The 17,157-nt window shown below is 45.4% G+C and overlaps 1 protein-coding gene across 1 annotated transcript; it reads left to right on the forward strand.

Annotated features, from left to right (window-relative positions):
• Positions 1–3,136: 3,136 nt before the first annotated feature.
• LOC130493197 (uncharacterized) lies at positions 3,137–4,193 on the forward strand. Its single transcript, XM_056866900.1, has 2 exons — positions 3,137–3,859; positions 4,149–4,193. Exons 1-2 carry the CDS (start codon positions 3,137–3,139, stop codon positions 4,191–4,193), a joined length of 768 nt encoding a protein of 255 aa, XP_056722878.1.
• Positions 4,194–17,157: the final 12,964 nt, after the last annotated feature.

Below are 17,157 nucleotides of genomic sequence, written 5' to 3' on the forward strand. Positions count from 1 at the left end.
AAGGGCCAGAGTCCAGTAGCACCTTAAAGACTAACAAAAATATTTTCTGGTAGGGTAGGAGCTTTCGTGAGTCACAGCTCTCTTCTTCAGAAAAGGGCCAGAGTCCAGTAGCACCTTAAAGACTAACACAAATGTTTTCTGGCAGGGTATGAGCTTTCGTGAGCCACAGCTCTCTTCTTCAGATACCTGAAGGAGGGTATCTGAAGAAGTGAGCTCATACCCTACCAGAAAATATTTTTGTTAGTCTTTAAGGTGCTACTGGACCCTTGCCCTTTTCTATAAGTTGAGAGAGAGAGAGCATCGTTTCCTAGACCGGATGCAAAAAGAGAAAAGAGATACTTAATTCTCCTTCCTTTGTTTTCCTCTTCTGGGGTTCCGGTTTTCCTTGCAGGAGGGCTGGACGACTGAGGCTGGAGTCGGACTGCGGGATCCCTGGAAGGGTAAAGGATCGGAGGGGCGAGCAAGGGAGGGAGAAGCTCCCCAAGGCTGGGCAGCCCTGCAAGGGCGGAGGTCTCTCCGGGTGCCCCATGGCATGCAAAGCAGGGCCGAGGTGGGGGAAGCCCGGCTGGCCCCTTCTCTGCCCCCCGAGGAGGGTTGCTAGCTGGGGATCCGGCTCTGGAGCGGAGGATGGATCCGCAGCAAGGGGAGGAGGAAACGCGTGGGGTTTGCTGCTCTCTAGATGCACGTTTCCCCCCGTCTGAAGTCTCAGAACTCTGCATGGAGGCTTATAGTTGAGCTCTGAGAATTATGGCTGGGGGAAATGTGCATTCAGAGTGCTGCAAATCCAAGGCAAAACCTCCCCTGCGTTTTCGCCCCAGGTTTCCCTCCAGCCCGGGAACAGATTCCCTTCTGATCGCTTCCAGGCGCCCGGTCAGTCCCGTCCTTTCGTTCCTCGGGCACGTCCCTCCTGACCTAAAGTTTTGTCTGCTTAGGATGGCTGCTCCTCCTAGGCTTGCATTCATGGCCCATGACCAGGGCTGATTTCTCCCCACCCATCTCTCCCCTGGACATCACAGACTCTTCTGCAGGCCACACCTCATCCCATCACGCCTGCTAGTCACATTGACATACTGTTAACCTTTACATACTAATGCTTGTCTGAATTCACTCTCCTCTACTTAAAGCAGTGGTTCCCAACCTTTTTTTGACCAGGGACTTTTTTGTTCGGTGCCGGGACCCCAAGGTTCAAAATAAAAATTCTGAGAATTTGAAAATAAACTTTAATCATAACTGTTAGTTAAACATTAAACTTAGGATAATATTTGAATATATATTTTTATAATAGAGAACTTTTAATTGAAAATATTAATTTATTATGGGTTTATAACTTTGTTTCGCGGACCTTAATTTAGTTCTCGTGGACCCCTGGGGGTCCACGGACCCCTGGTTGGGAACCAGTGACTTAAAGACAGATGGATTCACATTCTAGCTGTATCTGAAGAAGTGAGCTGTGGCTCGCGAAAGCTCACACCCTGCCAGAAAATATTCTTGTTAGTCTTTAAGGTGCTACTGGACTCTTGCCCTTTTCTTCTCCTAGACATGCTCAAAGCATGGCTGCCCCCAGAACAAACCTCCCAAGAATGGCTGCCCCACATAAGGGCCCGCTGCTCATCCCCACAACACCTGGTCAAAATACTCCCCTGGCAGGGAAAAGATTTTCTTCAGCGGCTCCCCGGGCCAGATTCCTGTCTCCCCTTTGCAACTTGCTTGCATTCCTTATACAAAATTACTTTATTTCCCCTTCCTCTTATTGGAATTGGAAAAAGGGAGGGGAGAATTTAAGGCTCTCTTGTACTGGCGCTTGTACTGGCGCTTGTACTGGCGCTTGTACTGGCGCTTTGAGGGTGCTTGTACCGGCGCTTTGAGCTTAACCTCTGAGCATTCATAGAACGTAAAACCCAGCATTAGTAAAGAACAGAAGAAAATTATTGCATAGGTGGTCAGTTAAAAAGGCATATAATAACACTTCATACCACGGGATTCCTGAGGGATCCTCATGGGATCTTTATCCTCCTCCTAAAACTTTCTTTGGCTCCTGCCTCTGCACATGAACAGAATGCTTTGCTGTCTATGCTGATACAATAAAAAAATTGTGTTGTGAAAAGAAGGTGTTGGTGTGAATTGCTCCAGAAGAAGAGGAGAGGGAAAGTAATAGAAATTATCTCAGATTCCTATTCTACCTTGACGGGGGGAAAACTGGGCTCAGCCAAAGGGGCTCAAAGGAGGCAAATAACAGACATTCCTTCTTAGAAGTATAGGTCTTTATTTTGATTGATCACGATCAATGTAAGCCTCTATCCCTGTGTGCGTTCGAGACGCTGACACTTAAAACAAAGCAAAACTCACATCTTATATACGCTAAATTAGATCACAACAGAAAAGTTGATTAACAATTCAACGCTGCACCAAATGAATACCAGTCAGACATTGTCCACTTCTTCTTTCTAGACTCTTAAGACTTTCTATACTTAAAACTTTCCTAGAATCCCACTAAGTTGTTTGTCCTACACTAAACTGTTTTTCTTGCGTAAATAATTGTAAGAAAAGCGTTAATACTGCTGATGAGCCTATTTTAACCTTTTAGCTAAGTTGAGTATGGATTTTAAAAAATCCTTTCCCTCACTCAGCAACTAATTTGGTACTTACAGATACTTAAAAGTGCAAGGCGAGTATATTTCTCTTACTGCTTGCTTCTGCATTCCAATATGGCTGGCTCTGACCTATTGCCTCCTTAACATTTTCTCCTTCAACCTCCCCAGGCTTTTTCTGTAATAGCAGCAAGTATTCCAGCACAGTTTTCCAGCACAAAGGCCTTAATATTGTAATACTGACCATTCACTACCCACACCGTAACTAGAATCAGCTCAGTCACTGCTACTGGAAGGTGTGACAGGATGGTTGGGGAGCTGAGAAAGCACCTCGCTGTCACATGCCATTTTGCGTATAATTTGTGTACATGGACAGACAGATAGGCAGAAAAATCACATGTGGGCCACTATGCCAGAAACGGTGTGCCTGATTTTTCTTTTTGATTCCTGTCTCTTCTCCAGGGAGAAGCTCACTCTGGAAGACAAGAACATATTCAAAGGTTTTCTGTCGTACAGTGCCATCATTGAGGGATCATTCTGAAGCAAATATGGAAAAGGAAGACCCCACAAGAGCCAAAATAGGGGAAGAATCCAAGGGGAGAGGAAAATCTCCTCACATCTTCCAGGCTGGAAGTATTGAGGAATTTTTGCAAAGGAGACCAGGAAATCTGATGGATCAGCAAGCAGAGGAGAGTTCTCTTTCCCTTGCACAGTGGGAAGCCCAGTGGCAGGAGTTCCTCAGGTCAGTGGAAAACCCTCACTCTGGATGGGGAATCCCACACTCGCCACCTAAACCTTCCCCTTGGGAAGATGCCAAAGCTTTTCTGGCCTCCTTTGAGCAAGTGGCTGAAGCCTGTCAGTGGCCCCAGGAAGAGTGGGTGATCCGACTCCTGCCAGCCCTCAGTGGAGAAGCTGCGAAGGCCTTTAACAGACTCATTGCCAGAGACAAAGAGGATTATGGGAAGGTGAAGGCAGCCATCTTGCGAGGGGATGCCCTGTGCCGGGAGAAACAGCGCCAGCTGTTCAGGTGCTTCTGCTACCAGGAAGCTGAGGGGCCAAGAGGGGCCTACAGCCGACTGCGGGAAATGTGCCATGGGTGGCTGAGAGTGGAGAATCACAGCAAGGAGCAGATCCTGGAGCTCTTGATCCTGGAGCAGCTGCTGAGTGTCCTGCCCTCGGAGATCCAGAGCCGGGTGAGGGAGAGCAGCCCCGAAAGCTGCTTTCAGGCAGTGGCCCTGGCCGATGAGTTCCTCTTGAGGCAAGAGAGGCAGGTGAGACCCCTCTGCTGTGTGGTTCCTGAGTGCAGGAGGGCCTGGGGTGCAATTGGGGCTGAGATCTTTGCCCATCCCAGGGGGAGAAGGGGAATGCCAGGGCATGATGTAAGGATCTGTTGCCTTGTTTTCCTGGAAGCTGAATCAAGAATTTTTGGGTGGGGCGGAATTTCTCTCTCAATCTGGGAATCATTCATTGGTCAGTCTTGATGGGGGTCACCCTTCTACTGAAAGAACGGGTCCTGGAGTTATGGGTTCTCTAGACTCCTGCCCCTTGCCCTCTCCGTAGGTGACAGATGTCGCCTGGAGCACCATCTGCAGGCTTTCACCGTAAGAGTCCCAAAGATCTCCTCCCATATCCTTCCTCCCAGTCTCTTTGGTGCCAACTATGTTTGGGACTTCCTTTGTGGTGGTGCCTTATTTTTTGGATGCTGTAGCCTAGGAATTCAGTGACGTATTTTGCATGTTGAAGTCTGTAGAAAAACGTCTGGAAGATAAGGAGTCTATCCTGAATTCATGTTAATTGTTATGTCTTGATTGTTCTGAAGGCTAGGTGTGTCTCTGAGGCAGGTCAGCCTCCATCTGAGAGTGGTCAGGAGCATCCCTTGAAGGACGTCAAGGAAGAGGAGGGCAGAGAGGTCATCCTGCTGGGTAAGGAGGGATGGATGCCTTCTGGTGCCTGAGATCTGGGAGGCTTAGAAGCTCCTGTGGTTCTTTTAATCCCTTTAGGGGCTACAGTTATCCTTAAATAATAGATATTCCATGGAAAGGAGCTGGTGCTTAAGAAAAGCCCTACTTGAGGAGGGCTCCTTTCTTTCCTAGAGTGGTCAGATAGATGCCTTCTGGCCTCCCACCCTGCAAAACTCATTCATTGTGAAAACCATGGGGGTTTCCTTTGAACTTCGGGGTTTACTTCATGAGATTCTGCCTTTTCTCCCACCCTTCTCCTAACAAATATGTATTTTTGGGAGCTGAAAACAAGCCACTCATGACCTGTCTCTCTACTCTGAGGGGAATATGTGCAGTCAAGACTGGATTTCACAATAAGCATTTATCTTTAACCATCAGTAGCAAAGAATCAGAAGATATGCCTGCCAAGTCAAACATGACTGGCAGCCTCTTTTTTCCCCATAAAGTACATATGAGGAGTTTGGGGGAGGTGACAAATAGACAGAATATAAACACAGCTCCAGTGAAGGGCCTAGCTGGGGAAAAGGTGTGACCAGCTTCTCCGTTTGAGTGGAGGGAGGGGGGTAGAAGCTCTGACGAAAGAAATAAAATGCATGCCAATTGATGAGGAGTCCCTGCTTGGTGCCTTGGCTTCTTGTGTGTGGTGCTGATTGGATATCTCTCTTTATTCCAACAGCAGATGTCGAGGAGACGGTTGTGGAATTCCAGGGGTTCTCTCTGGAAAAAGTCGAGACTGAAAAGGCTGAAGGAAGCTTAAGGGATGGAGATGGACCACAGAGGCAGGGCGGAAGCCACACGGAGAAGACGAGGGACAGACCCATTCCTTGTCAAAGAGGGGGCTTCTGCAAAATCCCAGTCCAAGAAGAAAGGCCAAGTGAAAGAAGAGGTACCAAATGCTTCAGTGCTAACCGGAGAATCCACTCTATGGAAAAAGAAAACACAAGTGTGGCATTTGGAAATTCCTTCGTTGAGGACGCAAACATTATCTCCCAGGAACAAATTCACTCAGGAGAGAAACTACATAATTGTTTGGAATGTGGAAAGAGCTTCCATTGGAAAACAGCCCTTACTTCACATCAAAAAATTCACACAGGTGAGGAGCCATGTAAAATATTGAAGAGTGTGCAATGAGTTTCTCTGATACTGCAGACTTTAATGTACATTTGAAATGTCCCTTAATATACACTTCAATGTACAGTAGGGAAAAGCCACTGAAATATTTGAGTGTAAATATAACTTCAAGTGCAGACCAGAGTACCTTGTGTGGGTGCTAATGGAATCTCTCTTTTTATTCTCACAGGGGGTGATCAGGAGGATGAAAATCAGGAAGATGAGGAAGTGCATCGGTTATCATTGGGAAAAACCAAGGAAGAAGTGAAAGGAAATTTCAGGAATCAAGGGGAACCACAGTGGAAGGAAGGAAGCTATGCAGCAGAGAAGTTGGATGAATCTATTCCTTACCAAGAAGAGGATTTCCATGAAGTAGTTAACATGGCAGAAGAAATATATAAATGTTTGGAGTGTGGAATTAACTTATCGAATCAAACTGAATATAATTTTCATTCGCGAACACACCCTGGAAAGAAGACACATCACTGCTCAGAGTGTGGGAAGAGCTTCCTACGCCAAAGAGAACTTGTTTCACATCACAGAGTCCACACAGGGGAGAAACCATATAACTGCTGTGGGAAGGGCTTCTCACGTAAAGCAGACTTAATATGCCACCAAAGAAGGCATCAAAAAGAAAAGCCACACGAATGCACAGAATGTAAAAAGAAATACAGGTGTAGTTGGTATCTTCAACAGCATCAAAGAATCCACACAGGAGAGAAAGTGTTTGAATGTTCTGAATGCGGAAAGAGATGTTTACAGAAATCACACCTTGTATATCACCAAAGAAGTCATGTGGGTAAAAAATTGTTTGAATGCTCAGAGTGTGGAAAGAAATTCAGTGGGCCCTCCCAATTTCAACGGCATCTAAGAATTCACACCAGTGAGAAACCGCTTGAATGCTCAGAATGTGGAAAGAAGCTCAGTTCGAGCTCCCATCTTCAACAGCATCTAAGAACCCACACCCGTAAGAATCCTTTGGAATGCTCGGTGTGTGGAAAGAAGTTCAATACGTCTTTTAAATTTCAAGAGCATCTAAGAATCCACACCGGTGTGAAACCTTTTGAATGCTCAGTGTGTGGAAAGAAATTCAGTTACAGCAGCAGTCTTGTACGACATCTAAGAATCCACACCGGTGTGAAACCTTTTGAATGCTCAGTGTGTGGAAGGAAATTCAGTTACAGCAGCAATCTTGAACGGCATCTAAGAATCCACACCGGTGTGAAACCTTTTGAATGCTCAGTGTGTGGAAGGAAATTCAGTTACAGCAGCAATCTTGTACGGCATCTAAGAATCCACACCGGTGTGAAACCTTTTGAATGCTCAGTGTGTGGAAGGAAATTCAGTTACAGCAGCAGTCTTGTACGGCATCTAAGAATCCACACCGTGTGAAACCTTTTGAATGCTCAGTGTGTGGAAGGAAATTCAGTTACAGCAGCAATCTTGTACGGCATCAAAGAAACCACACGGGAGAAACCTTTTGAATACTCAGAGTGTGGAAAGCGATTCAGTGTGAGCTCCAGTCGTAAACAGCATCTAAGAACTCACATGAAAAGAAACTCCATAACTGCTCAGCCTGCGACAGGAGCTTCTCTCATATTTCAGAAGTTAAATATAACTTCAGACTCCACACAGGGATAAAACTGTATAAAATGCTTGGAGTGTAGAATGATTTTGCATTTTCCAAAAACCTTGCCATAACCACAGAAACCACAAAAATCCGCACCGTGGAAAACCAGTATAAATGCTCAGATAATGGAAGGAGCTGTAGCCATGATTGAAACTTCAAATGGATCCTACAGGGAGGAAACAGGATGTGCTTGGAAGGAGGAAGAAGATTCAAGACCAGCTCTGGCCTCCCTAACTATGGGCAAAAACGCATGGTCGCTTTAGCCTCCTTTATTCCCTGTTTCAGCCAGGATTCAGCCAGGATCGAACGCACGTTTGGCGAAATGCATGTGTTTGATCCTAGCTGAATCCTGGCTGAAACAGGGAATAAAGGAGGCTAAAGCGACCATGAGTTTTCATCCTATGAAAGAATCAACACGGGGAAGAACCTCCTAAATGCTCCCTGTTTGGCAAGAAGTTGAGCCAGAGATCAAATCTTTATATTCCTCAAATAATTCCCACAAGGGTAAAGCTTTGCTCAACCCCCCTATGTTCTTGCACCATCCATTGAGGCTCTGCTTCAATTGCCCAGGATGTTGAGGGCTCAGAAACTGCTTACACAACGAAGGGCTTTTTTTTACTGGTTTCTCCTTGTTTGCAGAACTCCCTGCCTATGGACGTTTGCCAAGTGATCTCTTCCTGTCTTTAGGAAGCTGGCTAAAATGTTTATCATATCCAAGGAACGAATATGCTGGTTGATGATGCTTAAATCTCCATCCCCTCTGCTTTCGGCATAAGGCAGTGTGACTTGGCAGGGAGGCTTGAGATGGCAGAAGGATCAAAATGGCCGTGAGGAGTGACAGCTGAATGCTCATTTCTCTGAGGCCAATCATGGGGGGAGGGGGACCTGCCACCCAGCCTTTTGTGGCGGCCCCCACATAATGTTTTTACAAAGCAATGCATGCAGACTGGGCAGAAATTCAGTGTGTCAGTCTTATGAGTTTCTTTTGCCACACCATCTTTGCCATCGTGATCTGAATACTGCTGAGGGCTGTGTGGCCAATAGCCTGGGGAAAAAAGCCCTGTCCCCTTAGTCAAAGTTTAATGGGGGGGGGGGGAGGCACTAGGTAATATTTCCTGCCATGCCATGAAACTCTTCCCCTGCTCATTTCCACACATCAAGCCTCTCTTTAGGGGACAGAGAGAGCCAGCTTGGTGTGGTTAAGAGCAGTGGTTTGGAGCGGTGGAGTCTGATCTGGTGAACTGGATTTGTTTCCCCACTCCTACACATGAAGCCAGCTGGGTGACCTTGGGCAAGTCATGCTCTCTCAGCCTCACCTACCTCACGGGGTGTCTGTTGTGTGGAGGGGAAGAGAAGGTGATTGTAATCTGGTTTGATTCTGCCTTAAGTAATAGAGAAAGGCGGCATATAAAAACCAACTCTTCTTCTTTTCTTTCTGGTTGTTGTCAGCCCTAAAAATGGTGCCCACCACACTTTTTCTCAGAGGCCCCTTGAATTCCTCCACAAAAATTGTGCCTTCTCTGAGATGGCTGAGAAAATTCTTTTTTCATCTCAGTGCTTCAGTTTGTAAAGTTGTCACATTCTTTCTTTGTCAGTCTGAGAAAATATAAAACTCATTGAGTTTGAGTTATAGAACTTATTGATTTAAAGAAGAGATTATCAGGGTTTTTTTTACGAAATAATTTCAGTTGTTCATTTACTTCGCTATATTTTCTGTGTGACTTTTAAAAACCTGAATTGGAATTTACCTTTTAAAAAGGTTGTCCATGGTAAACGAGCTGGGTTTGTTTTTTGTTTTAATTGTGTATAAGTAAAAAGTAAAGGTTACCTTTTACTGACCCATGGGGTGATGTCACTTCTCTGTTTACTAGACAGACTATATTTAGGGGGTTGTTTGCCAGTGCCTTCCCCAGTCATCTACACTTTACCCCCAGAAAGCTGGGTATTCATTTTACCTCGGAAGGATGGAAGGCTGAGTCAAACTTAAGCTGGCCACCTGAAAGCGACTTCCGTCGGGATCAAACTCAAGTTGTGAGCAGAGCTTTGACTGCAGTACTGCAGCTTACCACTTTTCACCATGGGGCTCCTAAATGCATATAAAGGTATAGAAAAAATCACCCCTGTCCAGCAAACTCTTTAGCCTGGAGCTTTTTGCCACTGCCACTCCTGATAAGTGAATTCAGCCCGCTTTGCCCAAATTCATGCTCTGGGCCAGGTTGCCGATCGGTCTCTTGGGTTCCTTTATGCCTGTTAACCTATTCTGTCAGTACTTATAGTGATATCTTTTATCTCTGAACACATGAAGCTGCCTTTTACTGAATCAGACCCTTGGTCCATAAAAGTCAGTATTGTCTACTCAGACCAGCAATGGCTGTCCAGGGTCTCAGGCAGAGGTCTTTCACATCACCTACTTGCCTAGTCCCTTTAACTGGAGATGCCGGGGATTGAACCTGGAACCTTCTGAATGTCAAGCAGATACTCTGAGCCACCACCACCCTCTGCTTTTCTAATGGCTTATTCTATGTTTATATTGATATTGTCGAAGGCTTTCATGGTCAGAGTTCATTGGTTCTTGTAGGTTATCCGGGCTGTGTGACCGTGGTCTTGGTATTTTCTTTCCTGACGTTTCGCCAGCAGCTGTAGCAGGCATCTTCAGAAGAGTAACACTGAAGGACAGTGTCGATAATTATCGATAATATATCGATAATTTGGGGTTTTTCTGGCAGTATTTTTGGAAAGGAAGCCTATAAACTCCTCAAATAAAGAAATAAATGTTTTAAAAAGGAATTTGCAATATTTGCCCATATAACGACTAATGCCTCCAGGGGGCATTGGCTGCTCCATGCAGTTTGGGACTCAGTTTTAAGGGGATTCAACCTGTTGCCAGAACTCTCTACACTTCCAAACCCAGGGAGAAAGGCAACCCATCAGAAACTGGGGTGCTGAAGGAGTGGAGGGGGGAGGTAGAGAATGGGAAGGTGGGCAAGATTCCCCCACCAACACCACTCTCTTTTTCAGAAATGGCCTTGAGCTAGTAAAGACCTAAGAAGTTCCCAACCAACAGATAGGGAGCATCAATATTAGCTCCTGGGGCTCGGCCCTGGCTCCACAATCCCCATTACGTGTTTATTGTGGTGATAGGCCTGGTTTCCACAAAGACAGCCAGCATGTTGTAGTGGTTAAGAGCTGTGGACTCTAATCTGGAGAACTGGGCCTGAAGCCCCATTCCTCAACATGAAGGCTGCTGGGTGACCTTGGGCTAGTCACAGTTCTCCTAAAACTCTCAGCCCCACCTACCTCACAAGGTGCTTGTTGTGGGGAGAGGAAGGGATTGTGATTGTAAGCCGCTTTGAGACTTCTCCCCCACCGCACATGCATATAGTTTTAAGTAAACGTCAGGAACTTGCTGCAATGCTTTTCCCCATCTGCTGCACAACTGAAACCCTTCTTGTTTTCTTTTGCAATTCAGGAGCAAACCCTCCCTCTGCCCCCCCCCCACAGGCAAAGAGCCTAAGGGAAGACATGACAGAGGTCTATAAAATTATGCATGGTGTGGAGGGTGGACAGGGAGAAGCTTTTCTCCCTCTCTCATAATACTAAAACACAGGGTCATCTGCTGAAGCTGGAGGGTGAGAGATTCAAAACAGATAAAAGGAAGTACTTCTTCACGCAACACATTGTTACATTGTGGAACTCCCTGCCCCAGGATGTGGTGATGGCTGCCAACTTGGAAGGCTTTAAGAGGGGAGTGGACATGTTCATGGAGGATACAGCTATCCATGGCTACTAGTAAAAGTGGATATAGTCATAATGCATACCTATTCTTTCCAAGATGAAAGGAACATGCCTATTATATTAGGTACCAGGGAACAGGCAGGATAATGCTGCTGCAGTTGTCTTGTTTGTGGGCTTCCTAGAGGCACCTGGTTGGCCACTGTGTGAACAGACGTCTGGACTTGATGGACCTTGGTCTGATCCAGCATGGCCTTATGTTCTTTCCTCTTACTTCCCCCCTCCACTCCTTACAGAGAGCCAGCATGGCATAGGGGTTAAGAATGGTGGGCTCTAATCTGGAGGACTGGGTTCGATTCCCCACTCCTCCACATGAAGCCTGCTGGGTGACCTTCGGCCAGTCACAGTTCTCTCCGAACTCAGCCCACGAGGAGGTAGGCAATGGCAAATCACCTCTGAACATCCCTTGCCTTGAAAACCCAGGGTCGCCATAAGTCAGCTGTGATTTGACGGCACTTTCCACCACCACAACTGGTCTCCACAAGGAGGTCAGCAGGGAAAGGCTGATATGTAAGTCGTGTTACATGGTATCACGACTGGCTGCCCTCTCCTGAGCTCCCGCTGTGTTGTAACGTCACCGAGTCAGGCCAAATAACTCAAACCACCTTTTAAATTAAAAGGTTTATTAAAAAATAAAAAGTCAAAATTAATTAAAATGCGAGTACAGTAATCTTAAAGGCACACTGGCAAAGAAAATAAAGTCTTTCTAAATATATTTAGTCAAAAAGGGCAAGAGTCCAGTAGCACCTTAAAGACTAACAAAAATATTTTCTGGTAGGGTATGAGCTTTCGTGAGCCACAGCTCTCTTCTTCAGATACAGCTAGAATGTGAATCCATCGGTCTTTAAGTAGAGGAACAGTATGTAAATGTGAATAGCAGGCTTGATGGGATTAGGTGTGATACGCAGAAGAGTCTGTGATGTCCAGGGGAGAGATGGGTGTGGAGAAATCAGCATTGGTAATGGGCCATGAATGCAAGGTCTTTATTCAGCCCAGGTAAATGAATTGACTTTAGTTTGAATATCAACTGTAATTCAGCAGTTTCTCTTTCCAATCTCCCTTTGATATTCCTTTGTAAGAGAACTGCTACTCTTAAATCTGCAAATGTCCTGGAAGGTTGAAATGTTCTCCCACTGGTTTTTGAATATTGTGGTTTCTGATGTCAGACTTATGTCCATTTAATCTTTGTCTAAGAGACTGACCTGTTTGTCCAATGTAGATTGTGGAAGGGCATTGCTGGCATGTGATGGCATAAATCACATTAGAAGATGAGCAGGAATATGAACCTGAGATAGTATGGCTGACATTTGTGGGTCCAGAGATGGTGTTCCTAGAATCTATATGAGGGCAAAGTTGGCACCTTGGTTTGTTGCAGGCCTTGGTGCCAGAGTCCATGTTCTTGTTAAGTAGTTTATCATCATGGGTGAGAAGTTGTTTTAGGTTAGCCGGCTGTCTGTAAGCAAGAAAGGGACACCCCCCCAGTGCTTCAGCGAGGGAAGTGTCACAAATATACTTACTATACTACATAGCTGAGGTTTCTTACTCTTAAGCTAAGCTGGTTCAGGCCTTGGTTTCTTGCATTGCGGCATTGCTGTAGACAAGCAGAATAACGTGCTAACGCAGTTCAGGTGATAAAGACAGTTAACATAGAATGAGCATGGCTAAACTTATGGCAATGTGGACCCTAGTCAGATGACCCATGACTTCCAATCAGGGATGGTGGTACAGAGAAGTCCCTAGATGGTTCAGGCCGGACTGGGCCCTAGGAGTGAAGAGTGAGATCATTCCCACAGATAAAACTAGCTTCCAATTAGGCTGGTATGTTGGCTCGGCCTTGAACTGGTCTTATCTGCCTGGTAACAGGCTGCAGGTGCATCTAGTTATCCCTGGACTCTGCTAGGCCTCTGCAATTACAGAGCAACAGTTTCTAGGCATTCAAAATGGAGAATAGTGATGCTAAGCTAAAAGCTAACACAAAATGGCTTTTCCTGTCTTCACTCAGGGTTAGGCAAGGGTCAGATTTTTCACTTGGACTCTGCTCCATTGGGCCTGTTATGAAAATCCCTGGTCTGTGTCTTGTCTCTCTGTCAAGATTTTGTTCGGTCTTGCAGAAGATGCAAACCCAGCCCATTCAGAAAGCTGTGACACTTAATATTTTCATTCACAAAAGAGACTTTTATATTTCTGTGTCTGGCTAAGAAAGTAATTTCTTGCACACCCAGATTAACAACAGCAACCATGATTTATATTAACAACATCTAATATTGATTCCTTCCTGATCTGTTGCTTTATTTTCCTAGCCTTTTGCTTTGCACTGTACTTCACTCTTTAAATCTGGTTTTAACAAGCACAATTTCTAAAATTAGTTGTGAGATTGAAGCATGCTTAGTTTGCTTCCATTTCCCCTTCCTTTAGTTTATTCTATTCCCTCCCCCATTTCTAATGAACATGTTGATAAAACAATGGAAAAGAAGCAACCTCTTTGCAAGCACATGTCTGTTTGCATTTCTTCTGGAAGACAACAATGTATGTTTGAATAACATGGGCTTGTTTGTGAGATGGACGGGTGATTAAATCCTAAAGGTAGAGCTAGGAAAGAAAATTATATGGTGATTGATGGGGCTAAAAACAGAATCTTGTATTTATTTACTTTATTTATACCCCACCTTTCTCCCCAAGGGGCACCCAAAGTAGTTTACGTCATTCTCCTCTCCTCAGTTTTATCCTTACAACAACCCTTTGAGGTAAGTTAGGCTGAGAGTCTGTGATTGGTCCAAGGTCACCCAGCAGCTTCCATGGTGGAGCGGGAACTTGAACCCAAGTCTCCCAGATCCTAGTTTGACACTCTAGAGTCTAGCCACTGTAGAAGAGCTGGTTTTTATACCCCGATTTTCTCTATCTTTAGGAAGACTCAAATTGGCTTACAGTCGCCTTCCTTTTCTCTCCCCACAACAGATATCTTGCAAAGTAGGTGGGGCTGAGAGAGTTCAGAGAGAACTGTGACGAGCCCAAGGTCACCCAGCAGGCTTCATGTGTAGAAGTGGATAATTGAACCCAGTTCTCCAGATTAGAGTCCACCACTATTAACTGTTATACCACGATGTCTTAAAATATATTTTGCTCTCTGTATTCTACATCTGTCTTTGGGTCTGTAGAATTTGGGGGAGAACTGAAAGTGTGTGTATAAGGGGTGCTGGATATCTTTGAACTTTTTATTTCCTTTTGTAACTTGACTTGAGAAATTCTTGATGAAAGATCTGCAAAAATTCCTAAGCTTTTAAACATTTATTAAACCAGAGAGGGTGTGACTGGCCCATGGTCACCCAATGAGCTTTCATGGCAGAGCGGGGATCCAAACCTGGGCCTCCCCTAACCTAGTATGACATTTTAACTGCTCCACCCCACTGGCTCCCTTGACATATCCAGATCTGTAGGGATGAGATTCATTTCTTCAAATGTTAAATAATTTTACAATTTCCTATTGGCAGTGCATTCTTTACCTTTCGGTGGCCAGGGATGGTGTGGCCAAAGCGGCGCCTCCAAACACATTTCCTGGCTGCTGAAAGGCTTTTTAAATTTTAAATGGGGCATTTTGCCCCATAGAGAATAGCAAGGCGGCGCAGCAACGCCGTTCTCCCCGCTGGCGTGCCAGGCCAAAAGGGGACAGGAAGCTGCCTAATGGCAACTCCATCCCCTGGTACCCCCTGGAAATGCCCCCTAGGACACTGGTGCAGGTCTTTGAGCTGGTGGGACGGTGGCGGAAGGCCCAGCCGCAGCAGCACCAGGAGGATGGCATCCAGGCCTCCCCGCCGGCGTTGAGGCCACTCTGCATGACGTAAGTTGCCTGGGCGCCGGTGCAGGGAGCCCCAACACCGGCGCAGCCCCTTTTTGGCCTCCTAAGGACTTTTGTCCTTGGAGGCCAGGAATGGACTGTAAGAGATGCAAACTCCTTAATGATTCACTGGTACATTTGTTACCTGCTGAAACAGGACAGAAGTCTTGGTCAGTCGAGATAAACTTCCTAGGGGTAACATCCAGTCAACAATAATTCAGATAATTCAGCCTCTCCATTCCTTGAGGTCACCTGACAGGTTGGACAACTGTCTCTCGGGGATGCTCTACCTGCAGATTTTTGGCAGTGAGCAGGGGGTTGGACTAGAGCAGGGGTCTTCAACTTTTTTGAACTGCTGGCACCTTTGGAATTCTGATATGGTGTGGTGGGCTCAGCCACAAAATAGCTGCTGTAGGAGGCAGAGCCAACCACAAAAGGGCTGCCGCAGCTTACCTTCGGTCATACCTGTCCTGTGGTGGCAGCTGCTACCAAACCAATGTTTTTTTGTTTTGTTTTTAAAATCTCCACAGTCAATCCAATTGCCAGTGGCCAGTCAGAAGTCTTTCTGGGCAAAAGCTTCGCCTTGCCCTGTCCTAAAAATCTAAAAAATGTCTAAAAATGCTTCGGGACACCAGGAAATGTGCTGGGAGATGCCAAGGCATCCAGAGAAACCACATTGTAGACTCCTAAAGACCTCTAAGGCCCCTTCTAGTGTTACAGTTCTCCAATCAGCCATGTGTTCATGAAAAAATGCAGGAAATATGGTTCTAACTCCAAGTTTGGAAATTCCTGGAGATTTCAGGGTGGAGGCTGGGAGGGCAGGGTTGGGATCTCAGTGGGGTATAATGCCATGGAGCCCACCCTCCAAAGCAGCCATTTTCTCCAGGGAACTGATCTCTGTCCTCTGGAGATCAGTTGTAATGCTGGAACATCACCAGGCTCCACCTGGAGGTTGGCAACTCTAATCCAGGAAAAGAGGAGGAAGATACCAGCGCATGTTACAATATCAGGAAATCAAACAACAAGACTTCTTTTATGTGACCCTTCAATACCCCCCTCTGTTGGATGCAATAGCCATTTTCCCTGCTCACTGGCCAGATTTACCAAGAACAGAGACAACTCAGGATCTTTAGAAGCAAGAGGTATATTTATATTTATTTAAGAGAGAATGTGGGTCTTCCAACCTAAAGCCACACCTCTGAATCATTATACAAAATGGAGAGATATTTATACACTTCTAGAGTTCTTTGTTTGATCAAATTTCATTCTGACGTAAACTGTATACGCCCCATGATGTGTTCATACCCCTGAGCTATATTTTTCACCATAGTACCATTCTGTATCAACCTATGACATAATTTTAAGACTACATCTGTGCAAAAGGTTAGGATATACTGTTCCCTACTGGCTTATATAGGTAACTACAGCTTACAAGTATTAAATCAAATACATTGAAATTATACACTTCCCTCACCTCCACCACCAGCTGATATCATTCTCCCCTCCTCCATTTTACATTATCCTCACAACTACCCTGTGAGGTAGGTTAGGCTGAGAGAGTCTGGCTGACCCCACATCACTCAGTGAGCATCAGGGGCGCTTGTATCCAATCCTTCCTCTGAGAAGGGAAGGTAGAAGGCAGGATATAAATCAAATGCAATATCACAGCACTTCGATACTTACATTTGAAGTTTGTTTGGCAAGCCAGATTTCTGGCGGCGTTTCTTGCTCCCAGCGTGGGAACTCTTTCTGGGTGCAGGTTCCCACGATTTACGCGTGCGTGGCACTGCAGTCTTTCAGAGCCAATGTTTGCTTTTCTTAAACCTACCTTTTGGATTCTCTAGCTTTGGGTTTCTCTTCTCCTGGCTTTGCATTTTTTTTTTAAAAAAAACCCAGCCTTTCTCACTTTAATGTAGTAGAAAAGGGCCAGAGTCCAGTAGCACCTTAAAGACTAACAAAAATATTTTCTGGTAGGGTGTGAGCTTTCGTGAGCCACAGCCACAGCTAGAATGTGAATCCATCTGTCTTTAAGTAGAGGAGAGTGAATTCAGACAAGCATTAATATGTAAAGGTTAACAGTATGTCAATGTGAATAGCAGGCGTGATGGGATTAGGTGTGGTATGCAGAATCCCATCACGCCTGCTATTCACATTGACATACTTTTAACATTGACATACTAATGCTTGTCTGAATTCACTCTCCTCTACTTACAGCTAGAATGTGAATCCATCTGTCTTTAAGTA

The sequence above is a fragment of the Euleptes europaea genome, chromosome 1 (genome assembly GCF_029931775.1).
Source record: "Euleptes europaea isolate rEulEur1 chromosome 1, rEulEur1.hap1, whole genome shotgun sequence".
Lineage (NCBI taxonomy): Eukaryota > Metazoa > Chordata > Lepidosauria > Squamata > Sphaerodactylidae > Euleptes > Euleptes europaea.